At 40.6% G+C, this 11,993-nt stretch overlaps 1 protein-coding gene across 2 annotated transcripts; it reads right to left on the bottom strand.

Moving 5' to 3' along the window:
• Nucleotides 1-1,304: 1,304 nt before the first annotated feature.
• On the bottom strand, nucleotides 1,305-8,159 carry agpat4 (1-acylglycerol-3-phosphate O-acyltransferase 4 (lysophosphatidic acid acyltransferase, delta)). 2 transcript variants are annotated; one of them, XM_075477488.1, is made up of 9 exons: nucleotides 7,975-8,159; nucleotides 6,737-6,927; nucleotides 6,301-6,470; nucleotides 6,038-6,199; nucleotides 5,773-5,926; nucleotides 5,548-5,650; nucleotides 5,380-5,455; nucleotides 2,316-2,514; nucleotides 1,305-1,774 (listed from the first exon to the last, which is right to left on the bottom strand). In XM_075477488.1, the coding sequence occupies exons 2-9, from the start codon at nucleotides 6,912-6,914 to the stop codon at nucleotides 1,683-1,685; spliced, it is 1,134 nt and encodes a 377-aa protein (XP_075333603.1). In that variant the 5' UTR covers nucleotides 6,915-6,927; nucleotides 7,975-8,159; the 3' UTR covers nucleotides 1,305-1,682. The 2 variants fall into 2 exon arrangements, with proteins under 2 accessions (XP_075333603.1, XP_075333594.1); XM_075477479.1 differs by lacking the exon at nucleotides 7,975-8,159 and having other exon boundaries at nucleotides 6,737-7,286.
• Nucleotides 8,160-11,993: the final 3,834 nt, after the last annotated feature.

Here is an 11,993-nt window from a genome sequence, read left to right as displayed (position 1 = left end):
TATTTTTTAACCGAAAAATAAAAAGTTATTCAACTTCCTGTCCCGCCCCTTCAAAACACATGAGAACTCGTGCACGTCTACGTGCACGCCAGATGCGCACACGACTCCTCATTCATCAACTCACCTGTCATTTGCGATCATGGAAGACACAGTAAGTAGACTAGCCCGAAATGAAGTTCAATAGTCCAGATAAATAAGCGTGGGGACGAGCCTACCTTGTATCGCGCGTGCACAATCGGTGATTGACAGGCAGCAGAGCCCAGCTCGTAAACCTGATTGGTTACCTTTTACCGGTCCGGTCTGCAATTTTGTAAACAAACCTGCTGGCTTTGGAGGGACCTAGCGGGACATATAGGGGACCTAGAGAACTCTTTTTTTTTTGTATTGGGGTATTTAATGTACTACTTTCAGAATCCCCGGACAGTTCCAGGCATTATGCTTGAAAAAGAGTTGCAGACTGCAGCTTTAAGGCCATTGTGGGCGCTTTCCCACCATAGACCTGTGATGGGCACAGCTCAATTCTGGGTGGATTTCTGCATGCACTAGACTCGTGGTGTATCGGAGCGGAACTGGAGCGCATTTCATCAAAACTGGCTCCGATTCAGCATAAAGGGCCATTTCACTGCATTTTTGTTATTCTGCTCACCCTAAACAGGGTCCTGTATGGAAACTACATTACTTAGACTGCTCAAATCTGGATGGAATTATTCTAAAGAGGCTGTTGATTCATTAAAACCTTGTTTGTGATTTATGAAACCTTTTTCTGATTTGTGAAAATGCAGAACAGGGCCATTTTACTGCATTTTTGTTATTCTGCTCACCCTAAACAGGGTCCTGTATGGAAACTACATTACTTAGACTGCTCAAATCTGGATGGAATTATTCTAAAGAGGCTGTTGATTCATTAAAACCTTGTTTGTGATTTGTGAAACCTTTTTCTGATTTGTGAAAACTCAATAAAGTTAGATTTTCACCCTTTTTTTAGGTCTCGGTCACATAACAACTGCTCTAATTAAAAAACTACTGCACCTACACACTTCAAACCTGGACTACATTATTCTCCTCTTCAAGATGAATGATTAAAACCATGATTTGGATTTGTGAACCCATTTTCTGATTTGTGAAAACTCATTAAAGTTACATTTTAACCCTTTTTTTAGGATGAAGATGCTGCTTTAGTATCTATTCAAGCGTTGTGTTGGAAAAAACATTCTGAAGCTCACAGTGTAATGATCATCTTTGTCTTTTATTATGAGGAGTAAATGTGAATTTAAGGCCTTTAGAGGTTGGAAAATCTCTTGCCGCGGTCAGGAGCTAATCTTTTGCCTCTCACTCACTGATGCTCAAAACAACACATACCTCTGCTTCATGTTCTTAATTGTACTTTGAGAGTTTGATATGTAAAAAACAAACAAACAAAAAAAACATTACATTATTTTTTATTCATTGGGTTTCATTTGGTCCATTAGGAATTCCATATTTGCAATGCATTGTGCTGCTCACTGCGGCCCCATTTCTCCATTATACGCTCTGGCCCCGGCAGCGTAGCATCAAGATGAATCAGCTGTCTGTATTGTGCTTTGAAGCAGGTCGGCACTTGTTGTCCCAACTAACTCTTGGCAGACTGGCAGTTTGTAGATTAGTAGCGGTGCCAAGAACTAGCTCTGAGGAATTTGCATTCCTTAGTTGTTCTTTAAGGGAACCTCCTTATTCCCGTAATTTGAGCTTTTGTTAATCTCAGTCTGGCCAATCATCCAGCGAACTCCCACTGATGCTATGAAAAGAGAGGGTGTCCAGAACATTATTTCAATAAAACACAAGGAAAAGGTGAACAGTAAATTCCATTTTTACTCAAACATTTTCTCTCAAGGTAAGAAGTCTTCTTAGGATCAGAACTTGGTGACAGATGTAAAAAAACAAACAAAAAAACCTGGTTGACATTTGACACTCTTTTTGTAGATAGTTAAGCTTGAACTGAATCCTCTGGGTTTGTCATTTCAACCTTAACAAAAAACATGGGCAGTTCTTTATTATGGAGACTGCAACGTGCTCCTCATGAGCCCATGATGGCAGAGAAGTTATTTCTCCATTTACATCTTCATCCAGATGGATGAATGTAAAGCTATCTATAGGGCACACGTGCCTGAATGCTGGAACAGACATGCTTGCAAAACTGAAAAATCAGATTTTCCAAACAGGAGTTAACTTACATTGTAGTTGTCAGATCTGATGCTTTGTGGAACATTTGGACAGAAAGCAGCTGGTTAAATTGAGAGATGGATCATTACGACTGTGTGAGAATGTAATAAACCAACCTGCAGCACCGACGACCACAAGAGCAGTGATGGGCAGCACTGATCCAGAGCTGATAACCTGGGTGAGTAGGAGGCCCAGAGGGTAGAGGACAATGCAGGACCAGAACAACCAGTTGATCAAGGACCACGGCCGGCGTGAAAGGCCGACTCTGGGGCCGGGGAAACCCCCTGTCTGTGCGTATTGCTCCTGAAAGCTGTCCTGTATACATCAAAACAAACACCCTGAACACCAACAGCCTTAGAAGATAAACATGTCTTTAGTCTGTTCTATAAAAGCCATGTTACAGCCATGTCAGACCAGGAGAAACTCATCCATGCATTCATCTCCAGTAGACTCGATTACTGTAACGCTCTTTTAACTGGACTTCCCAAAAAGAGCATTAAACATCTGCAGCTCATCCAGAACGCTGCTGCTAGAGTTTCAACCCGGACTAAGAGATCTGAACACATCACACCAGTTTTAAAATCTTTACACTGGCTTCCAGTCACTCACAGAATAGATTTTAAAAGCCTGCTGATGGTTTACAAATCCCAGAATGGTTTAGGCCCAAAATACATCTGTGAAATGTTCAGAGAATATAAACCCAGCAGAGCTCTTAGATCCAAGGACTCAGGTCAGCTGGTCCAGTCCAGAGTCCAGACTAAACATGGAGAAGCAGCATTTAGCTGTTATGTTGCAAACAAGTGGAACAAACTGCCAGTGGAGATTAAACTTTCACCAAATGTAGACATTTTTAAATCCAGGTTAAAAACATTTCTTTTCTCATGTGTCTATGCATGAAATCTGCACGGTATCTTTTTATTTATCTGGACTGTTGCTTGTTTTTAAATTCATTTAAATGATTTTATTTGTTTCTCTTTAAATTCTTTTATGTATTTTTAATGCTTCTTACACTCCCTGCTGCACTGCTTTTATTTAAAGCACTTTGATTTGTTTTGTACTTGAAAGGTGCTATACAAATAAATTTGATTTGATTTAATTTGATTTCTCTACAGAAAAAGGCAGCAGCTAAAGGGCAACTAGCATGTGGAGTCTTTAGCATGAGCAAGTTCAGATTATGAAGTTGAAAAGAACAAGAGCTGTGCCAAATCAAGAGGAAAAAAAGGTGGCACTCCAGGGTTTCCCACAGTGTTTTATGTTGGAGCCAGGCCTTAAATAACAGCCACTCGCAGAGTTGTGTAGCAGTAATAAATACAAATGGCATTTTCTCCAGAAGGGTCCATAAGCATCCCTATAAAATGTCCTTCAGTGAATAGCCAAGTAAAATATGACCTGATTTTGTAGTCGATGGGAGATTTATTCTTTATTCACATCTTTTACATTTAATAATGGGAAAGAAACAAAGAAAAATGCTCTAAATCCAAGGTGTCTGCACCCTGCATGGTCTGTACTTTCGAACACCCTGGAGTTGTGTTACAAACCATTATACTATTGTAATAGCCATCCGCTTTTCATCTATAGCTAATCTTGTGCAAACACTGGGACATTTCCATCCAGAATTTTATTAATTTTTTTAAAAACTACTAGTGAAATGTTCCTTGTGTCACTGAAACCAACACAAGCCCAGAACGTGATCCAACTCGTGCTTTAAAGTCAATGATGTGCTTAATTCTACATCTTTTTTTCCCAGAGCATGCTTTTACTACTCATGTCAATTTAATTCTTCTTTTACTTAATCGGTCCACAGGACAGGATTTAGTTTTACGTAGAAAAGGCAAACATGGGACACAGAATTTTGCTGTGAGGGGACAGGGCAGGTTTTACAAGAGCTGCCGTACGGTGGAACCTTGTGCCACCACTCAAGTGACTAAATCTTCCAGTGGGTAATTTACAGTCATACAAGGTTCTGTTTTTCTTTTCTAGCAGTCCTAATGAGCAATCCCTTCAGAGAGTTTCCAAGCTTCAATTTCACCATCGCTATTCTTGCTGACAGCAATTTCTTAATGACATGATGGACTCAGGAAAAGGCTTTTTTTTTCTCTATATTTTAGGGTTTACTGACTTGCGGGCATTGGTTGCTTTAATTCTCAGAGCACAAGGCGATGACTTCGAGACGTAACCACGCTCTTAGGGGACAAAATGAGACGGAAACTACAACAATTGTCTTTCGCAAAGCCCAGGAGGAAAGATATCAGCACTGATCTTGGAGAAGCCATCCATCCGCGAAGGGTTATGACATTTCCCAACAATGTTGAGTTTGTCATTGGTAAAGATTTTTTTTCACAAGTGGAAAACATTCAAGACAGTTGCTGATCTTCCCAGGAGTTGACATCCCAGCAAGTTCAACCCAGGTTACAATGTGCACAGTTCAGAGAAATGGCAAAGACTCACAAGCTACATCTCAGACTCTGCAGTGACTCAGCGAGCACGTAAAATGTTAGAGTTCCTGACAGCACAGGTAGAAAAAAACTTAAAAAAAAAGGTTTTACCACAGAATTACTGAAGAAGAAAAGAATTAAGGTGTTGCAACGAACAAATCAAAGTTCAGATCTCAGCCTGAACTGAATGATGACATGAGTGTTGATGATGCCCTTTAAACCTCAATGAAGTGAAGCAAAGTTGTAAAAAAAAAGAACAGAAATGCTAAAGGTGGTTCTACAAACTGTTGAATCATGAGGTGTTTCCACACACTGCTTCTGCATTTTGACTAAGTTTTTGATCAAATAAATAAGGACATGGTGTTTTATGTCATGTGTTGTTGTTGTTAGGATTTATTCACCTCATTTTAAGACCTGATTTCCTGGTGATTTTTCATTGTGTCCTGATACTCTAATTGAAGGAGGGTGCACTAGCTTTTTGACATGATTGTACATAATTTTTATGATCCCTGTCAGTAGGATGTACTTCATGTTAAAGAGGAAGAAAGATTATGACTTTCTATTTATCCAGCATATCACATTAACCTTCATGGGGCAAGAGAAGAGACACTTGTTACCTTTAAAAGCTTCATATTTCATGAGAATGGCTACTGTTGAGGCCATCAGTGGATACTGTCTCTAATAAACAGCTCCCTGAATGAAACTTTGTGTCCATCCGATATGCTCCCCCTCAACTCTGTCTCACCTTGTCCTGGTAAAGTTTGTGGAGCCAAGCAGCACACTCTGCTTCATCTTCTGGAATCGACTCTAGAGGAATTCTCCTGCAGGAGAAGAGTGGGGTGGTGAAGATCCATTGCACCCGTAAACAGTAACCTAAATGTTGTAATCCTCACCCGAAAACATTTCTTCCCACCTGACATATAAATCCGTACAATATTTCTTCCCATTGAGAATTCCAAGAAAGGTAGGTGCTTTGTTGTCCCTGAAGTTCATGTTACAATCATAAACAGCTGCAGCTGCAAAAGACAAGCACACAGCAGACGTGAGCTGTATGACTAATTTCATTCGTAAAAACAGCTCAAAGGATGAACATTTCTGGGGGCTACATTCAAGAAGAGACCAACTGAAGGAAACTCACCAGCTCCTCTGAGGTTTTGGACAGTTAACCAGAATGCTTTGGTTCTGGGCAGAAGATGGTGCTTTAGTTTTGGCAAACCTTTGCTCTCAGCAACTTGCATGCTGATCTGATGTTTCTTTGGTGTGAAGCGCGTTCCTTCACAGCAAAGCAGGAACTTGTGCCAGTGAAAGACAGTGTTACATTGTTGTAAATATCTAAGATATTTAAACCATGATTTGAGAGATATATTCATTTCTATAACAATCCCAACAATCCTGCAACATACCCAGAAGTTTTCTGGAAAATCCCTCAGTCTCTGAAGACTCTGGGCCACCGTGTTTCGGTCTTCCTCCCACTTCCTTTTGCAGAAGACATTCTCCACGAAGTACCACATCCAGCCAATCACTGGCAGATAAGCCAGCTCCTTTTTGGCCAACGCTTTTGAGCTCTGAAAGTTAAAAACAACTCAATCAACTGGAGACACTGCACTGAACTGCATCAGTGTTAAAGAAGAGCAAATAATGAGTTATTTGAGCCAATTTCTCCTACCCCAAGGACTCCAAATCTGTCGCAGTAGACCCAACCACACAGAAATTCTATCTCAAACTTGTGGTTTTGAACCAGAACAGCAGTCTCTTTCCCATAAAGTAGATAACTCTCTGGATCAGTGTAGAGGTTGCATTCTGTCCCAGACCACCACTCTATCAGAGCTACCAACTCTAAGGATCATTAGAACAAACTGATGTCAACAGGTTTATGTGAATGAAGGAGAGTTTGATTACCTCTGAGCGATAGTCTCAAACTTTACACTGACTAATAATTCTAATAAGTGCATGGAGCAGTGTTTAAATCCTTGACCTTATTTGTTGCAACATTATATCTGAAAGGTTTGGATACTTTTATCTCTAAATTTCTTCCTTCCAGCTTTAAAGGACACAAACAACACTGTGTCATCTATGTGGCAGAGAGGACAATCAGTACTTACGACTGGAGATGCAGTAGCACAGTCTGATGTTGATCCTGCGGGCCAGCTGCTTACTGACCAGCCATAGAGGTAAAGTGCAAAGCTGCAACAGGTTGACAATAAGGCCGCTCACCAGGAACACATAGCAGATGATCAGGTGGCACAAAAATTGGGATTTCAGCAGCTGCAGGAGCCCCATCCTTCTCTGAAAACTTTAAAACACCCCCACTCCTTTAGGTCACACCTCACTTGTGGATCACATTCTTTCATCATTCAGCTCTGTCAAACTAAGTTATCAGCTAGCTCTGAGCTGTAATGACACATGTCCTCCCTGCACTAAGCCTATAAAGGAATTCTTTGACAAGTCTTTTTTTGTTTCATCTCATGAATGGAGCCTTTTAGTGGAGCTGTGTACAAACAGCCAATTACAGGGCAGATGTTAGCTGTTCGGAGTAGGCTACACATGACTTTCATGGGAAAAGGAAAGTTGTAACCAAGTATTCACAGCTCAATCTAGAACCATGCTGTGGTTTTATCAGAGCACTTCCTAAAAGGGAAGGTAATACATAAATTAAACTGTTTCATGCAGCCGGTAAAAGATCATTTAGCACCTTTTTCACCACACTGAGAGCCTCTTATCTGTGTTCATTTGAAATATGACAAATATAATTTTTATAATAATCAAATAAGAAACAAGGACCCTGAGAAGACAGATGTCAGACATCTCACCTTGATTGATTGATTGATAGATTTTTATTTCCGAACATGTATAAAAAAGAAAATGTATGTAACTATTTGTACATACAAAAGAAAGAAAAAAAGACATATAAAAAAATTAAATCACTAAGACATCACAAAAAACCACACATTGTTCGAAAAAGGAATGGAAAGAAGTGCAATACTTTTTTTTTTAGTTTCCCACCCCTTTTTAACTACTCTTCAGCTTGTAAATATCCTAACTACAATACACCTACATAAATATATGCCATATATACACTTCCTAAATATCTAAATAGATATATAATCACAAAAAGAAATATATACTACACACATATCCTTGTAAATATAAATGTAAATATGAATATAAATATATAAAACTATCCCCATAAATAAATATATACCATACATACCATATACTAATTAAATTACAACATAACAATTAACCCTATTCTATTCATATATTTATCCCTCATCGTCCTCCGTTAACATACTTCCTCTTCCATGTACTTGAGCCTTCATCAGAAACATGTCACACTTACCTTGACCCGTTTATTTGAGCTCCAGGAGTTCTTCTGCCTTCAAGAGCTCCAAAAGATTGCTGTTAAAAGCAACTCGTGATCCCAATACGCCCATGTGACCATGACATTCGGACACTTAAGATTTTAGTTAATTTTAATTCATCCAGATTTGTAAACTTACCCACAAAAGGAGCCACACCCATCTGACAACTACGACCGGAGGATGAGTGTGTGTGTGTGTGTGTGTGTGTGTGTGTGTGTGTGTGTGTGTGTGTGTGTGTGTGTGTGTGCGTGTGTGTGTGTGTGTGACAGAGAGAGAGAGAGAGAGAGAGAGAGAGAGAGGAAGACAGAACGAGCTCTGACCAGATTTTCTGCAGAGATCGTATGCATGCAAAGCCAATGGTGTTTTCTGTATCATGCAGGGATTTGAGCATCTCAAAGAAAACGACTGTCCTCGTTCTGTTCAGTATGTTGGCATTTTTTTCATAGGCACACAGCTGGCTTAGTGAACAGCTCTCCCTGCAGGTGATGTACTGCACGTGCGCAAGTAAAGTGAAATTACCTGGAAAAAACACACGAAACAATTCAGTTGAGTGGACCTACAGAGACATGGCTCTCTGCCCTCCTTCCCGTCTCACCTGTGCTGCTGAGTAAAACAGGAGCTTACCTCAGCCGACGCAGGGCGAGAGGCGGGGATGCAAACTGGACTGGTCACCAGTTTATTCATTTAAGTTCATTTCAGTAAATCAATTTTCTTCTAGGATAAAGTTAAGGTTTGGCCACTGACATTGCTACATGAATAAATTCCAAGCTGCATAGTTCACAGTATGAAAATAAAAGGTATTACAAGTCTCACGAGAATGAGCTGAGCACAAGAGAAGAAGAATCAGAAATACCCCCTCTTCACTTTGAATGAAAGCCCTCTGCAGCAAGTAATAGTGAGTGAGACGGCTACATTCATTCCCTTTAATTACATTTCCTTTTTGAGGCTTTGACTGAAATGAATATCCCAGACAGTTTTCTCTTGCTCCACCAGAGGGAAATAGAGACGCACTGAACACAGTTTCTTTAGAGGAAGACTGGATTCTCCACTTGCACTTATAAATAACACATCAGTGAGACCTTTTATTATGCACACATTTCTGTTTTGTCAGCAGAAAACATGACAGTTATCTTGATGTGATCTCTGTGCCAAACCAAACAATATTTGCTGTTTTTTTTCTTTGTAACCAAGACCTTTAAAAAGGAGGTTAATAATGGGGTTCCGTGTCTGTTCCTCCTTGGGGGTTGTTGAGAAGTGTTTCCAAGCCCTACTTTAACGGGTCCCATAATGCTTCAGCCCTTATGCCCTTTACAACCAAATAACGCGTGAAGAACTCCAAATATACAGCGAGGCAGCTCAGGAAGTCCTTCATGTTCAAATACCAAACATGAAGAGTGTGAAAGGGCTCAAGGGAATAATGTTCAGTTGGTGCGAGCCTCTTTGTGGCTGCCGAGATGATGACGTGCTGCAGGTTTCACACTGTAGGCTCAAACACTTCTGTCTTTACGAAGTAACCGAAGTTCACACAAGTGTGCAGTTCTCGTCAAAAGTTTACACGTCATTAAACTTAAAACTCCTTTTTAAACCTGGTTTCAGATTTCATGATAAAAAGTTTTAGCATGTTAGTCAGGGCCGCTGCTGAATGCATGACAGAAATATCTTTTAACACATTGTTCATGGACAAATTCTTTAACTTTTAATTGATAATATCGCAACTAGAAGTGGGTCAGAAGTTTACGTAGCATAGGTTGAATGGGCCTTTATAAAACTTGGAAAATTCCAGTAAATTATACCATGGCATGAGGAGTTTCCACTGGGTAAACTGACATGGTTTGAGTCAATTGGAGGTTTACTGGTGGATTCTCAACCTCAGCACCTCTTTGTTTGACATCATGGGAAAATCAAAGGAAATAAGCCAAGGCCTTGAAAAAGGAAAAACGAAAGAAGAAAAAGACACTTGTGGAACTGCACGAGTCTGGTTTATCCTTGGGTGCCGCTTTGAACCCCCCTGCTGTGACATCAATGACCTGTACAAACAGTTCGAACACCGAGAGCAGTCGTCTTACTGCTCAGGAAGGAGGCACGTTCTCTGAAACAATCACCATTTCAGTCCCAAAGCAACAGCAATAAGCCGTTTAAAGATGCTGAAGAAAGGTTTTAAACATAATGTCATCTGAAAAGCAGTTCACCGATCAACCAAGTCATTGCTCCAAAGCTCTTGTGTTGTGGAGAAATCTCTTCTGATGACAGAAGGAACGTCGAGACAGACATTCAGAATAAATTCAAGAGCAACCGTTATTTAATGCAAATTATCAGCAGGTGCAGTTCCGAAGAGGCTTAGTGAGCATCACCTCACTGAGATGCCTCACTGTTGAAAGCCCAGGGAAAGTTCCCCTTGCAGAGGATATGTTTCTTCATGTGAGTAGGCTGCATGACATGTGCTTAGCAGTTTACACAGTACTCAGGATGAGTGGTTTTATGGAGAGACAAGTCAAAGTCCAAGATCTTTGTTTCAAGCTGTCGTGTGTATGTACATCGTCAGATTGATGAAAGCTCGGCTCCACACTGAGTAACCATGAAGGTCAGGGGAGAGTGAATGATGGTTTGGGGGTGCTTCGCTGTAGGCAAAGTTGGTGGTCTTTACACAGTTTGCAGCCTTACCTATTCAACATGGGAGTCACACCATCTTGCACTGTCGTGCAGTGCATCCAGGAACTGATTTTACAGCTCTGTCATGCAGCAAGACATTTACCTCAAGCAAGAATAAAGGAAGAGAAGGATGGCCTGCTATCAGTCATGTTGTTCCCTTGGTCTCTCAACCTCAACCCCAAAAACACGTTGGGAATGAGCAGCTACCATGTAAACTCGCTGCCAAGAGCTGTCAGAGCCAAAAGGGGCTATTTTGAGGTGTGATAGTTTCAATGTTTGCAGTGCTGAACTTTATCTTGACTTGTGTTGCAAAACTTTGGCCCTGGCGTGCTCATTCCTTTGGAGCGCACTGTGAATTGAAAATGATTTCATACTTCATTAAGAAATGAACATTGCTCTGCAAGCTTCCATGTTTGCAGTCGAAAAATTGCACATCGCACTGCTGTAAGTCGTACCGGGCGGTCACCGGTTTCTACTCAGTTTCACAAAGCTGCGTTCAAATCAGACTCAAGCTGAATCAAGTGGAAGTCAAGCTCTGAACCCACGGTCCAACATTCTGCTCTCATTCACAGAACAACTGTTAATCAGAGTGAAAACATGCATCTTTAAAATGTGGTCTTAAACTGAAGAAATTAATCGACAAGAGTGCATCTTGACTCAAAATAGGTCTCCGGGAAGGAGAGTGACTCATTTACAATTTACAGACTTTTTTATCAATTCACTTTTTAGTGGAAAAGTGAGCTGATGTTTCCTCTTTTCCAAGAAATGTCATCTGTCATGAGAGGAGTTATGTGTTCCTGTTAATGTTGCCCTTCTAGGGCCCTTTCTGGTTCAGCAGCATATTGCGTGCAATATTGGAGCTGTGTTGGGTTGTGAATCTGAGTGTCGCTCCAGACATTTGTTCCATGGCATCCTTCCTCCCTTATTTATTGTCCAGTGTTAAATAGAACAGGAAGGCTATGACAATAACTGAAATATGTTTCTTGCCCAATCAAACCAAAAACCGATGAAAGTGCACGACAAACTTCTTTGACAGGCCAGATCAGCAGTAAAACATCCCGTTTAACAATGTTGAGCTCCTTGTTGTCACTGGTGTGAAATGTCTTTTGGTTATTGATGCCCCCTTCCTCATGTATATTTCTAATTAATTTGATGAGACAAATAGGATATTCTTGAAAAAAAAAATCAGTGGCTGCAGCTGACATTTTTCCCGTCATCAGGTTTGCACAGCTGGCCAAAGCCAACATCTTTCAGCCAGGACGAGCAATAGTTTTGGCTCAGCAACACAGGAGTGATTTGGATGAACATGCTGTATAAAGAATGCGCTGAGGATTAAGTGAAATGGCTG

The sequence above is a fragment of the Odontesthes bonariensis genome, chromosome 2 (genome assembly GCF_027942865.1).
Source record: "Odontesthes bonariensis isolate fOdoBon6 chromosome 2, fOdoBon6.hap1, whole genome shotgun sequence".
Classification (NCBI taxonomy): domain Eukaryota; kingdom Metazoa; phylum Chordata; class Actinopteri; order Atheriniformes; family Atherinopsidae; genus Odontesthes; species Odontesthes bonariensis.
Note: the sequence above shows the minus strand (reverse complement) of the source record. Positions and strands in the feature narration are given on the sequence as shown.

Coding starts and splice junctions, on each gene's coding strand:
- agpat4 (XM_075477488.1), bottom strand. CDS start 6,914: ATGGGGCTCCTGCAGCTGCTGAAATCCCAATTTTTGTGCCACCTGATC. Junction 6,200..6,300: donor ACAGATTTGGAGTCCTTGGG/GTAGGAGAAATT, acceptor TTTAACTTTCAG/AGCTCAAAAGCGTTGGCCAA. Junction 5,651..5,772: donor CCAAAACCTCAGAGGAGCTG/GTGAGTTTCCTT, acceptor TGTCTTTTGCAG/CTGCAGCTGTTTATGATTGT.